Source organism: Schistocerca cancellata, chromosome 4 (assembly GCF_023864275.1).
Source record: "Schistocerca cancellata isolate TAMUIC-IGC-003103 chromosome 4, iqSchCanc2.1, whole genome shotgun sequence".
Classification (NCBI taxonomy): domain Eukaryota; kingdom Metazoa; phylum Arthropoda; class Insecta; order Orthoptera; family Acrididae; genus Schistocerca; species Schistocerca cancellata.
This window is the reverse complement of record NC_064629.1, coordinates 571,071,607-571,087,798: the sequence shown is the minus strand read 5'-3', so window position 1 is coordinate 571,087,798 and position 16,192 is coordinate 571,071,607. Positions and strand designations below refer to the sequence as shown.

At 35.9% G+C, this 16,192-nt stretch overlaps 1 protein-coding gene across 1 annotated transcript in view; it reads left to right on the top strand.

The window, feature by feature from the left end:
• The window catches only part of LOC126184588 (protein vav), a 163,635-nt gene that overhangs the window by 73,542 nt on the left and 73,901 nt on the right, over nucleotides 1-16,192 (top strand). The window contains exons 5-6 of the mRNA XM_049927024.1: nucleotides 90-263; nucleotides 3,538-3,741. Of these exons, the coding sequence (XP_049782981.1) occupies nucleotides 90-263; nucleotides 3,538-3,741 (378 nt within the window). The remainder of the gene's footprint in view (nucleotides 1-89; nucleotides 264-3,537; nucleotides 3,742-16,192) is intronic.

Here is a 16,192-nt window from a genome sequence, read left to right as displayed (position 1 = left end):
AAATAATTTACTTATTATCAGAGAGAGAGAGAGTGTGTTAGTTATCTGATATATGTAAGTTGTTATTCAATATCCCTCTCCCCTTGCAGATACCTGCTACTGTCACACACAGTTTTGAGAAACGTGATTATATAATAAATGAGTTAGTAGAAACAGAGAAGAACTATGTTGAAGTTCTGGCCACTGTACAGCGTTGTTTTATGAGACCACTGAGTGGTGTTCTCACAGGTCATGATTCAAAAATCATATTTGGAAGCATAAAGGTAAGCCATATGTATGAAATTTGAGTAATAATATAGTTATAGTCTATTGAAATCTAACGTGTTGTGTGGTTTTTTTATATATATATATATATATATATATATATATATATATATATATATATATATATATATATATATATATATATATATATATATATATATATATAAAGCTTTGGGAAAGTGCTTTAGTTCCATAATCACAATTGCTGAGCTTACATAATAACTGTTATTATTCACTCCCCACAACCTTTCGTGCAGAAAAGTCTATTACCTAGAAGCAGGCTACAATAATGTATAGTGAGTTTCATATTAAGGAGCACTGTGGTCCAAATTCCTGTATAACGATATATGTATTTATTTTTAATTTGTTGTATCCTACTGAATGGCAGTTCAAAATTTATTTAGCACCCTTCTTCATTTTCTTGTAATATCTCTTAGTATTTTCACTTTGTTTCATCTTGTATTTTTTAGTCTATTTTTGTTCAGTGGATTGCTTACTGTATATGCATTTGTGTTCTGTAGTATTGTTATTATATTGAAACATTTCTCCATAGATCCCAATTTCTTTCAAGTCTTTAGTCATTCTTTTTAGGTAGTTGTTGCAATTAGTCATTAATAATGCAAGATTTAGAATATTCTCAGTCATATATATGTAACCATAAAATTGTTGTCACCACCTACTTTTGGAATTTGCAGTTTTCTAAAGTTTTTTTCTCACTATCATTTTTTTTTTTTATTGACTACCAGTTATCATAGTTTCATTGTTATTTTTAATTGTTATGGAAATCTGAAGAGTATGTTTGTTTTCTTGTTTATCTTCTTGCTTTATGTCCAGATTGTGTTGGTTCCAATTTTCATGTTGTCTGCAAATTTACGGTTCTTGACAAGTATTTTCAATACACCTCTATCCTGCACCATGTCGTCTATGATGCCAAGTTCCTGAAGCTCTCTTTCAGTTCCACGTAGCCAATTGTTCTTAACTCTGATTGACATAACAAGATGGAAAATTCTTTTGGTCAGCCTGCCATCATTCATACTAATAATGTGTTGTTTCAGTTGTCTCTCCCTTAGAGTTCATCAGTTTTCTCAGTATGCTAGTATAATTTTATTCGAATTCCACATATGCAGACTGAACCAAAAAAAATTGTAGGATTTTATTTCCACTTTTTTGTCTAATGAATTAGTGATCTTCCACCAATTATTCAGGTTTCCTATGCACATGATGCTTGGGGTTTGATTACTGTGTTGTAATGTTTTAGTTTCGTGATTTGGGACATAGCTTCCACCACCCTCCCTCCCTCCCTTTCTTTTCACATTTTAATCCTGAAGTTTGGATGATTTTTCTGAAGGTAATTGAATTTAGGTACTCAAGATATTTTTCTGAATTGGTTGCTGTAGTTTGTCCATCAGAGTACCTAGAAATACGTTCCCTGTAACGAGCTATCGTTTTAGATATTTGCAGTCCACTTTTAGCTGCAATTTCATGAAGTTTGTTCAAGGGTGTGAATCCTTCATTTTCTGTTGTCAGAGAGAATTGCTTGGCCATTTCTTTAACTTCTTTCTCCCAGGTGCTGTTTACTTTTTCCGGTACTGAACAATCAGGACAATAGTCTATGTCTTCATTGAACTCCTGTTCTTATATCAAAAGATTTACACTTTTTGCCTAAGAATTTAACTGTTGTTATTGTGTTAGTTAATGTTTGTTTGATCAGTTCTGTTGTTTCTCCATCATATTTTGAATTATTCTAATATGTTGAACAATGTACATCAGTGTATTAAATCAAAAACTTTTGTGTGATATTATTTTTTGTTTTTGTATCTACTATCGGTGAGTTTGCAGGCCCTTTATGGTTTTGTTTGCTTCCCAATTTAGCCCTGCCATTTCAATAATTCTTCATAACCGCTTGAATTTGTCCACTTGGAAGCTGTTCCCAGATTTTAGGATTGAAACCTTATTGTTTAAAGTGGTTATGCCCACTCCCTTGTACTGCATCTTCTCATTTACGAAATGAAGTCTAAATTTTACCACTGTTTCATGGAGTTTCTCTGTGCTTATTCTTGTCTGTTGTTAGATAAGATAACAAATTCATTTAAAAACAGTTGGCTGTCAAAGTCAGTTTTGTTTGGGAGACTCCTGCTAGTATTTATAACTTTAATCTGAATCATTTGGTACCTTCATAGCTGAATAATGTGATTGTTAATAAAAACTGCCACAGCTGTATTTTATATCCCTTTATTATGCCACAAGTAGTTTCATTCTAAATGAAAATCCTCATGTGACAACAAAAAGTCACTAACAGTATCCGTAACTAGTACTCAGCAAGTGGCAGAAATGTGGAAAGCAGAAATTGCCAGACATAACTCTAAAAGGCACATTCTTTAACACGACAAGTGCACTCTCCACCTGACACCAGCACAGCCATTAGTGTGTGCAGGAAAAATAACAGCATGCTGCACTGTCTCACAATTAGACCTTTGAGTCATGACACCAGCACGTTTCTGCAAATTTGTAAAAATTATTTACAAAGACTGTTTGTGAATTTGATGAGGTGTTCATTTAGAATGCAACTGGTTAAAGCATAATAAACAAACCTGAAATATATATATATGTAGTGGTTCTTATTAACATTCTCATTTATATATTTAGTTTGATTTTGTAATGACTTTTTCCCTAATTAAATTGTACAGTCATGGGCAGACGCTATCCTTTTGTCTGACACCTACCATTATTTAAAATGGTTCAAAATGTTTTAACTTTTGACATCGTGTCTGTAAGAGTTTGTGTTGCCTATTCATTTGTTAATGGAACCATATGCCTTTGCGAAGTCCATAAATGCAATTACTGTTCATTTGGCTTTTGTAAATGTCAATTGCAATTGTAATATTTCCCTTTTTTTTCCCAGAGCGTGATATCCATTTTTGAAAGCCTCTCAGATATTCTGCAGTTACATTGTCTATTGGTTTTCCTAACCTATTATGTAGAGTCTTACCTAGAATTTTATAACCAACAGAAAGTTGGGAGGTTTTGCTGTAGTTGTTTATATCTGATTTGTCACCTATATTATGAATTGCTGAATTAATGCACTTTTACAGCTTTCAGGGATTTTCTCTCTTTACCACCTGTTGTCTAATATATCTCAAATGGTTTGTGCAAATTTAGTGCAGCCTATTTCCAAAATTTCATTAATTATTCATCACCTTCTAGTGTAAATTCTGTTTCCTTAACTCTTATCAATATATAGCTTATGTTTTATATTGTATTTTTGCTGGACAGGATTTAGCTGAGATTCATGCTGGATTCCACAGCCAGTTACGCAAAGCAATAACTCCTGGCACCAGTAATCGTCTCAGTGATGTGTTTTTAAACTGGAGAGAGAAATTTCTTGTATATGGTGAATACTGCGCTAACTTAACAAAAGCACAGAACCATATTCAAGATCTGTGTCACCGCAATCATGCTATTGATCAGGAAGTAATTGTGAGTATTTCATAATGTTGCAGTCCATTTGTTTCTATTTTAATTGACATTTCTTACTCCATAGAAGAATTTTTAATGTATATTGTGTATTTGTTTTATAAACAGTTTAAATTATGCATGTGTGTGTCTCAATTTGTTGATATAAATATATAATTAGTATTGTGTAAATAATAATTCAAAAATACATATACATTGTAAATATGTAGCAACACTTTTAAAGACACTTTTGTAAACCAGTTGACTAAATTCCAAATCATTATGAAAAATTCCAAATCATCAATGATGAAATCCACTTCAGGTGTAAAAATTATTTCTAAAAAGGAAAGCACAACCTGGTTTCAGGACATGTTCCCCATCTTGAGGTGCATCTGCAAAATTATGAATTAATAATAATACCAGTCCACATGGTTCAGATAATCAAAGCTAAACAGTACCAATACAGATTCTTAGAGAAAAAAACCCTATACGTACATTAAAATGCGAATCCACAAAGGATGCATAACTGAGGTTAAAATAGATTAAAATATGTTAAATAGTGCACTCTGGTACATGGCATGCAGTGGGATGTCCTCTTCGATCCTGAATTTGCAGGAGAGCCTCATACAGAGTATGACCTACATAAAAGATCAAAGGTCTCCAATTAATGAAGTGGAAACCACCATTAAATGGAATAAAATATATTAAGTATTTATAGCCTGATAGCCCAAATCACAATTATAAAACTTACAATGGTCCAGGCTTTGGGGTGTGCCACGCATGGAGACAGGTAGGTGGTCTTTTGAACACTGAAACTTCAAAAAAAGACAGTTATATTGACTGTGCCCCTGCAGTCATGTGAGGAAAACAGTGTAAAGAGTAAAGTTTGCAACTCACCAATACTGCATAGACACCCATCAGACCCATACGAAACACAACTTTCAATTGAAATGCCGGCAGGAGTCATCATGTACCCACAATGTGAGCAAGTGGACTGATCGTGCCATCTGACAGGCAGGATTAATGTACCCACCAACAACCAGTCTAAGAAACAACAAACTACCATCCCCTGCAGTGAAAGTTAACTTCTCTCTTGTACCAGTGAGGCACTAGTTATAGATTACCACATCTGCATGTGAATACATTGCAAACCAACCAATAAGGTCAAACCAAAGTAAACTGATATAATACGTGTGATGTCACTCAAGAATTCAAATAGCACAGTAGAGAGCATAGTCCCAAATTGTCACTATTTTGTACACTTTCAAAGTTGTGGAACAACTAATGCAAATGAAAGGAAATCCACAAAGCACTTGTAACCTACCAGCAATTAAATGAGGAGCAGCTAAATTAGAGTTCTCCTGATCACATGAACAATAGAAAATGAAAGATTTTTAAGGAAAATTGCTCACAGCAGGACTGACCAAATCAATAAAGTCTGAAATAGAACCAAAATGATAAAAACTATTGATAACAATCGAAGCCATCAAACACACAGTAACCTTCAATTAGTAAGCTGGTAAAAGTGCTGTGGTGCCACACATCCCCCCGCTCCCATAAGAACTACTAATTTAATTACAAAACTGTAGAAAACAATGTAACCATAAAGTGTTATCATTATACAATAGAAAAACCCTTATGACACCAAGAAAGAGCCACAATGTAAAGACTTGCAGTGTAAGCTATATGGACAAAAAAGCTTGGCATAAACAAAATCAAAAAATACAGGATGTAACAGGAAACAGAAGGTATAAAGACCCCCTATATTTGGAAGATGCTGATCAATTTTTACCAGGCTGTATTACCCTTAAAGCGTTGGATGTAGTTATTAAGGTGCCCTTCTGCTTTAACTCAGTTTATTCATTAAGTGCTTTTTTGGGGTAATTAATTTTACATTTCATAATCCCAATTTCTTCTAAGATGTTAAGTGTCGGACCTTTAGGTTGTACATGCAGAATATCTAGATCATCCCTAATGACCTATAAATTGTGGTTCTTGAGTGCTAGATGAAAAGACATGGCTGACTTTGAATTATTCACTGCACCATGCTCCTTATACATGATGACCTATTTGGCCCACGTATCTGGCATCACATTGTGGGCACTTAATCTTATATACCCCATTGTATTGTCATAGGGCCCAACCTGCCATTCTTCATCATGTATGAAACATTGTTCGTTGTCTCAAATGTTGGGTCATTCTGCACCGAGTAGTTTAGAGGGTTTTGCTGAAATTTTGTGTGAACATTTGCACATGTTCGCAATAAACATTGAGAAAGTTGTATGATCACCAATTCAATACTTGCAGAAATACAGCAATTTGTTTGGCCCACAGCACAGCTTTCAAGAGTGTAAACCCGAGTTTTTGGCAACTTTGAGGCATAACATTTCTGGCAATATTTTCTTTCTTTGAAGGAACAAAACTGGGACATCACATACAGCTTTTTTGTGCTCCCTTAAGTGAAACAATATTAAAAAAAGAGATTTTATGAGCAGTTTTCATGTGAATAATTTGAAGGAAATAGCTTTTTATACCTCTAAAAGTAAGTTGTGATAAATCTGAAATTTTGTGTGCAATAACTTACCAATACAAGATCTTACAATGTAAAATTTCATTCACCTTCTGATTTTCATTAGTTTACAGATTGAGGGTCAATTTGATGATTTTTGTAAAAAATGTCAAAAATGAGTACTTTAGCCTACTTTCACAAAGAAAAGTGCACTTTTAAACTTTTTTCATTTGAAAGACCATGATCCAAAAGAAATAGAAAAGTAGATTTTGTTTTGAAATGAGGCCATATAAGACCCCGGAAAGCAGCAACAAAGTGGAGGTGTAGCAAAAATGCACTATTATTCTGCTGGTACTGAAATCCGATCTTTATGTTTGCAATTAGTTAGTGCTTTCTGGGGAAGGTAATATTGAAAGTCCTGATGAATAACAAGAACTTGAGTTGTGCTTGAAAATCTATTACTACTATTTTGTCATGACTAATCATGACATATTTCAGCCAGTTTTGCTGCTGTAATAACTAAAGAATCAAACTAATTATAAACTTCAAAATTTAACTATACCTATACACTACTAAGGTACTGGGGATCATATCAGTAAAATTGTTGAAGAACAGTTGCAACACACAGCCTATAAACTGCCTTCAATAGCATTGTATAAATTTTGGTGACGTTCATAACAATCTACATGACAATTTGTGGAAAAGAGGTCATCATCTTAATGGAAATTCTGAGTGTGTATTTTTATTTTGATGTGCTAGTTTGTTTCGTGTTTAAAGTAGTTCATATTTTGTGTTTGCGTAGTTCATGACTAATGTGAAACAAACATACTGATGAATCTCAAGACCGACAAAGAGTTTCATTAAACAGCAAACCAGTCCTGATAAAGGTTTTTTTCCACAAGGTCCCGAGCCTGATAATACATTTTATTAACTGTCCTATACCAAAGCTAGAAGAGGTCTCTCTTAGGATCGTAAACTTATTTTTACTCTTAAGCTACTTGAACTTTTTAGAGGTTTCATCAGTTTGCTATTGAATGTCACAAGGAGAATTATACTGCAGTTTATATGATGTCATTGATGGTGCTTGAAACACTCCCTTCGCATTTAAAAATAATTGCTAGTATGGGGCCTGATATTTTCATTTGGAAAGCAGGTGCTCAATACAGAATATAAAATCAATTGTTATAGTCATCTTCCAATTGTTGATATCTGTGGAATGGTCTTGTTGTTCAGAGGTGCTGGGCTGTTTTAACTTTGTTCTCATTTAATCATGATTTATTGTTCTTTATGCTTTGATTAAAGTTTTCTCATAAATCATAACAAATTAAGTCGCGTGTTGCACCTTAAGTGGCAAATGCATGTACTGAAATTTTAAAGTTTTGAAACCAAGAATATTGAGGGATTACTTAAAAATTTAAAAAGCTTTTGTGAACAATAATGTAAGCTCATTACTAAGATAAAAAGAACTGCTTGCAAAGAAGTGTGTACAAGGAAGTGTGAACAAAGACTGTGTATAGTGCACCTTTTTTTGACAACTGTATATACTTTCTTATTACACATCAGAACATTCTAGAAACGTCTTACGTCATTTCAGTTATTTTAGTTTACATCTCGTTTTAAGCGAAATATAAATTTGAATAAAAATGTATGTTTTCTGTTACAGAAAAATTAAAGAACTAAAAAATTGGCAATAGATTTAAATTATTACAATTTTAGGCAGTAATGTTCCAGAATGGGAAGCGTATGCACCTTAGTTACATATTAATGTTATGTTATTTTACATTAAATAAAACTGGGTTTTGCAAATCCAACTACATTTCCATAATCAAATTGTAAATATTGAAGTTTTGAATAATAAGTTATGCTCCTGGACTACTTAAATGAAATTTTATAATTTCATAAATTTATATGACGTTCATATGATCTCAGCAGCTCTGATAATGGCACATTACGGTGTTTCAACATATATTTATCTTCAGAATAATGTCCTCACTTATTATTCTCTATTTTAAAGTGAAATAATAGAATGACAAGTTTGATATATGTCATAGCAAGCCTAGATGACAGTATTATAGTTTTACTTCTGGAGGAGGCCAAGAGGGACTTACAACACAAATAAAGAATGGTAGTTCACTTTAGTACAACCCCTTAATATTGAATACTTGGATAGAATCCATGTCCACATGAATGACAATTTTACAGGGTGATTATAATTATAGTTAAACTTTCAAACCACTGTAGAAATAACATCACTGGTCAGAATGACGCAACATTGTAACAGAATATTATCAGAGCATGGAGGAAAAATTTAGCAGAAGAAAAATAAATGGTTACAAAATGTAGCATCATAATTTAATAGTGGTCAACTACAAATCCCAAATGAATCATACAACTATGCCTAAGGTGTATGTTTGACGTTAAACAAACTGTACTACTCAGTGTGCATGGGTGTACAATTATGATACTGTTAGTTACGTAAGCCCATCCACCACGGCAAGGTCATACCACATTGGATTGGAAAAATTGGTCTTTAACTGTCCTCGAGCAAAAAACCACATAAAAAGCATGAATCAAAATAAAATTGGATTATTAATTTCCGTGTGACTGGTGCAAAACATGTTCAGTATGGTGTCCACTGTTTTGTTTAACAAGTTGAAATTAAGAAAGAGCATGTTCCACAACTGTTCAAAGTGTTTCTGGGGTCATGTTCAGAATGTGTTGCACAATACATGCCTCTAGTGCAGCTAAGTTTGTAATCGGAACACTGAACACATCTTTCAGATTGCCCCACAGCCAGAAGCCACACGGATTAAGATCAGGTGATCGGGACGGCAAGGCTGTACGGAAATGGCGGCTGATAATTCTAGCATTTCCGAAATGGCACATCAGCAGCTGCTTAACTGGATTTGCAATGTGTGGAGGTGAACCAACTTGCATAAAAATGATCCCATCCACACTGTTGGAGAGCTGGAATGACATCTTTGCGCAAAAGACACTCATATTGCTTACCAGTGATGGTACAGATAACAGGACCAGAAGCACCTATCTCTTCGAAAAAATATGGCCCTATGATAAATGATGCTGTAAACCTGCACCACACTGACCTTTTCAGGATGAAGTGGTACTGGTTGATGTGCTTGTGGATTTGCCGTTGCCCCTATTCGACAATTCTATGTATTGACATATCCTGTCAGGTGGAAGTGGGCTTCATCTGTCCACAAAATCTTCTGCAGCAAATCATTGTCCACTTCCATGTGAGCAAGAAATTCTAAAGCAAAGGTCTCTTTTGCTGGCAGGTCAACAGGAAGCAACTAATGCACATAGGTAATTTTGAATAGATAACATCGAAGGATGTTTTATATTATTTTATGCGCGCGGCCATGTGTAAGGCCAATGTTCAGGCAATTCTCCATGCACTACACATTTGCACACCACCACTCTTCTCCTCCTGCATTGCTGTGGCCACTGCTTCCACTGACGCCAAATCAATTCATTTCCTCCCTCTACCAGGTTGCATACCAAAAGAACCCTTCTTTTCAAATTTCTGAATCATTTTCTCAAGACCCATGGCAGTCATTGGGCCAACACCTTGTTTCAAACCCTTCAGTGTCTGGAACTTCTGCGGAGTGATGCGTGCATGGTCATCAGTCTAGTAATACAGCTTTACAAGCAGAGCACACTCCTGCATTGCGACAGTCATGGCGAACGTTGCAGACGCGAAAGGAGGAAAAGCTATGTACTCGGCGTGTTTATACCAACTTCAATGGGTCGTGCGCATGACAGGTGTTTTCATTTACGTATTGTGACACATACAGTGCCATCTATTAATCAATTTTCACACTATTTTTTTTATTCTGCCATACGTTTTCCCCCTTCTCCAGTAATATTCCATTGCAATTTGACATCATTCTGAACAGTGGTGTTATTTCTACAGCGTTTTGAAAGTTTAACATTAATTATAATCACCCTTTATATTTATGGTACTTTTACAGAACTCAATAACTGTTTATAACTTTGAACAATACAGAATGACGGTCACAATCACATTCAGTCACCTATAACTCTGGTACACAGTTCTGACTAACAATACTATCTCACTGCCTGGATTAGAACTACGGAGAGCTGCTATGAAAGTCAGCTATCACAGAGCAGGGCAAGAGAAACTGCATTCTGACGTAAGTAGGCTTCCAGCAGCAGCAGCGTACGGAACCTCTTGGGAATGTGTCTTGGTCAATGTGTCTCATTCATGGCTGCATCTGGCAGTGACTATCCTTAGCTTGTGGTTCCATCATGAGGTACTAGCTTTCACTTGGGACCTCATTCTTCAGGCAATACCACATCCCTCCCCCTGCTCCCAAACCTCTGCACCATCAACTTGTATTGCTGGGTCATGTGACAGTTTATGACCGGGGGGGGGGGGGGGGGGGGGGGGGAGGTGCTGTGGTCAAGAGGGGACAGCAGGTGGAACTCCAGGGGCATTATGACAGCTGTTTGTGGCATACCCCAGCAGCATGATGTGTCTGTGGGCAGAAATTCTGCAGCAGAACCACTGACATAAGAGCGCCACAGCTGATTCTCGTGACGCCAGTGCAGCCCAGAGGAACCTTCAAGGGTGTAAGACGAATGTCTCAATCTTGTGTGATGACATCGTGCTCCCAGTGTCACTAAAACCATTGTGTGTTCCAAAACAGACATGTGGAATCAGTGTGTATGTGTTGCCACCATCCGGAGGGAAATAGCTTTGCAGCAGAGTGGGGTGTTGCCACCATCCGGAGGGAAATAGCTTTGCAGCAGAGTGGGCTGATGCTCCACACAAATATTGTAATAAGATATTGTTTGCAGATTTTAGGCATCCATGCCATGCCAACTAGAATGATGTTTAATGTGTTGCTTCTACATCTACATGGTTACTCTGCAATTCACACTTGAGTGCCTGGCAGAGGGTTCATCGAACCATTTTCATACTACGTCTTTCCGTTCGAGCTCTGATTTCTCTTATTTTATTATGACGGTCATTTCTCCCTACGTAGGTGGGTGTCAACAAAAATATTTTCGCATTCGGAAGAGAAAGTTGGTGATTGAAATTTTCGTAAATAGATCTCACCCCGCCTTTGCTTCAGTGACTGCCACCCAACTCACGTATCATATCAGTGACACTCTCACTCCTATTGCCCGATAACTCGAAACGAGCTGCCATTCTTTGCACTTTTTCGATGTCCTCTGTCAATCCTACCAGGTAAGGACAAGTGTAATGTAGGGCTGTCTCTTTAGTGGGTTTGTCGCATCTTCTAAGTGTTCTGCCAACAAAGAGCAGTCTTTGTTTTTACTTTCCACAAAAACACTAGCTATGTGGTCTTTCCAATTGAAGTTGCTCTTAATTGTAATTCCTAGGTTTTTAGTTGAATTGACAGCCCTTAGATTTGTGCGATTTATCGTATACCCAAAATTTATCCAATTTCTTTTAGTACCCCCACGTGGATGACCTCGCACTTTTCTTTGTTTAGTGCCAATTTCCACTTTTTCCACCATACAGAAATACTCTCTAGATCATTTTGTAATTGGAATTGATCCTCTGATTATTTTACTAGACAGTACATTACAGCATCATCTGCAAACAATAAGGGGGCTGCTCAGAGTATCACCTAGATCATTTATGTAAATCATGAATGGCAGAGGGCCTATGACACTACCTTGCGGAACACCAGATATCACTTCTGTTCTGCTCGATGATTTACTGTCTATCAGTACGAACTGTCACCTCTCTGAGAGGAAATCACGAATCCAGTGACTCAACTGAGACGATACTCCATATGCACGCAATTTGATTAATATTCACTTGTGCAAACTATGCCCAAGTGACCGTGGTACAACAAAGACACAACTCCCCACTTGAAAGAATGAGGAATAACAACCCATGCATCATCATTTTCTTTGTGCCGCTACAGAACACCTCACCACATGGATAGAGTGTGACAATGTAAGAAGTAGTGACATGCAACTGTGTGGGAAAATTTCTTTCAAACTACTCGGTCACCCACAGCATGTGCATTGCAAAACTACACAAAGAGCTGGATCAGAAGCAGTTGCTCCAGCAATTTTCCCAAAAAAAAAGAGGAAAATTTTGAAGACTTTCAAAATCTTGAGTATCAATTTGATAACATGATACCTCAGAACCAAGCAAATGCTGTGTTGATACTGGCTGGTAACTGAGACAACAAGTCAGCATTTAAATGTTATGCAGTGAGGTCCTTACAAAAACTTGTATTGATAATTAGACAATAATAGAACCCAGTGTTGCAATTTTTGTACTGTCCGTGGTGGGGCAGGCTTGGATGGATTGAACAAAGCCCTTAAAGGCCAATGATCAATAATGAAACATAACTTTTGACTGAACAAATGCTTGGAACTAGGGTAACATTGTAGATAATGGTGAGCACCTCTTTTTCAAGTGGACTGTAATTACACTAAGCTTTGTTGAGAGATTTTTAGGCAAAAGCAATGGGCTTTTCAGAAGAAACAGTTCTGTGAGAAAACACAGCTCCAGTCCTGTAAGAAGACACATCCACAGCCAACACAGCAGGCTTAGCTGGATCAAAATGAATCAAATTACAGTGACTTAATAATGCCTCCTTTAATTGCTGAAATGTGTCCTGACATTCGTGGGACCCCATAAAGGGAATACCTTTCCAGCGTGACCAGTTTAGCAGAGCAGCAATTTGTACAGCATTTACAATGGATTTAATATAATACACAAGCTTCCCCACGACAGCTTAGAGATCCTTAATGTTATGGAACAGGTCTTTAATTGCAGACAAGTGCGAATTTGCAGGATGAATATACTTTGTGTTTATAACATGTCCTAAATATTCAAGTTCGTCTTGGAAGAAGGAGAACGTTTTCTTGTTCCAATTTAAGTAAGCTTCAGTGAGCACTTTAAATAAATACCCTAAATATGCCAACTGTTCAACAGGTGTACAATCCATGACAACAATATCATCGAGATAGTTCGTTCAAGAAGGGACTTTGATTGCTATTTTAATTTTCTGTGGATCATGATGCATGCAGTAGCTGGCAACTGCTGATGCGACAGCTTCTGGTACTGGACACTTTTAACAGTGATGCGGTATGCCTTCCTTAGATTCCAGACTACAGACTGCCCTGCTGAGAAGCTCCTTATAATTTCACTAACATCTGCTGTGCAACGTGTAAGCTTAAAATTCAGCTTAACTATAGAAACACAAACTGCATACATTTCAGCTGATCCAGCTGTTACATACCATTTTGATCCGAATTTACAACATTATTGTAACTTCACTTCCGGCCACTTTGATTCCTTTAACAAACATACATTTCCCACAAATTACAGAGCAACAGTCCTTTATGCATGCATGTCTTTGTCTCTGGAAGTCTAACTGGCATACTGTTTTTTCCAGGGCATGCTCTACTAAATTCATCATCTTCAAAAAAATTTACTGTCACTTGTGACTTCTGCTGGTAATTGTTTTCTTTGTCAATTTTCTGGAAATACTAGAATGCCCTTCTGTGCTATAAGCTTTTGAGCACATTCCATCATTCTTTCTGATACTAAAAAATGTTTTGCTGTTTCTCTGATTGTCCAGCTTACAGGTGCCAAAGTTAAAATTTGTTTCTGTTCTTTATGACTGAATTCCTGCATCTTGCCCTGCATTCAGTCAACATATGTGCATAGTCAGCACTATTTTTCCACATTGCTTACTTTTACTGGCTTGTTCCGTCTGCTGATTTACACCTGTAGCATTTGCAGTTTGATTTCCAGTCACACACTGTACCTTTTGAATTGTCCACGTCACATACTGATGCTTAGCTCTGGTACTTACAGTTCGTTTCAGGTATGAAACACCAATTGATGGTAAGCTAGTGTTTAACTACTCATTTGGTGTGAAGTCCCTATCTGAATGTAATGATGAGCCTCCAGATACTCATTTTATACAGTCTTGCAAGGTGGACAAATTTTTTGACATGGCTTTATGTTACGAACAAGCTGCTTCTTCTCCTCCACCCCCTCCTTCTTCAGATCACAAGCTTTATCTGTTGTTTCAGTCTCAACTGTCCTGATACCTAGAGCATATTTTTTTTCTATCTTATTGAGTCAGCAGCAGAGCTTCATGGTGGAGACAAACTTGGAAATATTTTCCAGCTTTTCTTCAGAGTGTTAGACTAGTAAGTCGTGTTCACATACAGGTCAGTAAAAATTTTCAAAGCAGCTTTGTTTTTGTTTTGCATAGAAAATTACATAACACATTGATGATCCAGCTCTTTGTCCAGTTGAGCAGGAAGGCAAGGTGTTCCCTTCTGTGTCCATTCCTGTTCAATCACAAAAGTATTATGTTTAAAACATCATTGGCTCAAATTGCAACAAAACTGCAACTGAATGAAATTATGCATATTTTATAAAACCAGAATAAAACATGACAAAAATATACGTATGTAGTTATGCAAAAAATAATCAAAACTTGTATTATTTCAAATATAGATCAGATTATAAACCTTGCATAATCTTATGAATCACATAAGAGCTACACTCAGCCAGACAACTCACATCCTATGCAGCAAAAACAACAATAAAATGCAGATCGTTTGAACAAGGCCTCACAAGAATGAAACAAACAGAAATATGCCCAATCATTAAAGTACATGTTAACATAGATATTTTCTCTAAAATGTATTCTGCGTGAAAGTAATCGGTTAAAAAGTTAGCGATATTATATTTATGTAAAAGTGTTGAAATACTGACTTACTTTCAAACCTGTAGCTGTTTAACAGACTCAATACCACCTAAAAATCACAAGGTGCACTTCGTTATAGAGAATTAAATACCCTGCAATATTGATTGTGAATGTGTTTATCATGGAATACCACACGTAGGGCAGATTGTTTGGCTAAAACACTTGACAGGATGTAACCCAAAAAATTAAATTTCTAAAATGTGAATGTCTTAGATTATTAGACACACAAAAAACAAGATAGTATCCTTTTTACTGATTATTTATGCCCTTTCATTTTTTTATTAAAAGAATTTTGTAGAGCTACACACTTTAGATATTTAAAAAATAAAATACTAATTTTTTGCAGTTTTTCGAGTTTTTCCTCACTCAAGCCCACATTACCTTCCCATGCACTGCTAAACAATTTTAAACCACAATAAAAAAATATACTTGAGTGACAGATGAATAGTATTTTCATTGCACCTCCACCTTGTCATTGTTTTTGAGAGCCTTGTATGCTTGCATTCCAAAACAAAATTTTGTTTTTAGGTGGTTTAGAACTTGGTTTTTTTTAATGAAAATGGTGTAAAAGAGTTTGCAGAAAATACTTTTTTGTAAAAGTGGGCTATAAATACTCACTTGTAAAGCTTTTATAAAAATTGTCAACTTCACTCTCATTTTGTAAACTATTGGAGAGCAATAGGGGAATCAAATCTTATATTGTAAAACCTTTTGTTGGTAAGTTATTACTTGCAAAGTTTCAGGTTTATCCCACAATTACTTCAGAAGATATGAAAAGCTAAATGTCACATTTTTTAAGATACTGTTTTTTTGGCTGACTTTGCTTCTATTTGTCTATGCAAATTGCTCATGAAAGCTTTTTTTATTATTCCACTTAAGAGAATACAAAAAATTGTTCAAGAGGGCATAGTTTTATTTTTTTTTTTTCCAAGAAAATATTTCCATAAATATTATGTCTCAAAGTTTCCGAAAGCTCAGTGGTGCTCTGTTGGAAACTGTACTATGGTGTCAAACAAACGATTATAGTGCTGCAGGTATTATGTAGTGTGTCTAAAAAGCTCGCTGAATACTATCAGACAATAAACAAAAGAAAAGACACAAACAAATGTTCTTTATTGCCCTTCAAAATAGTCACCACCAGCTACAACACACTTTTGACAACATTCATACAGCTTCTGGAAACTATCAGCAAAGGCCTCCT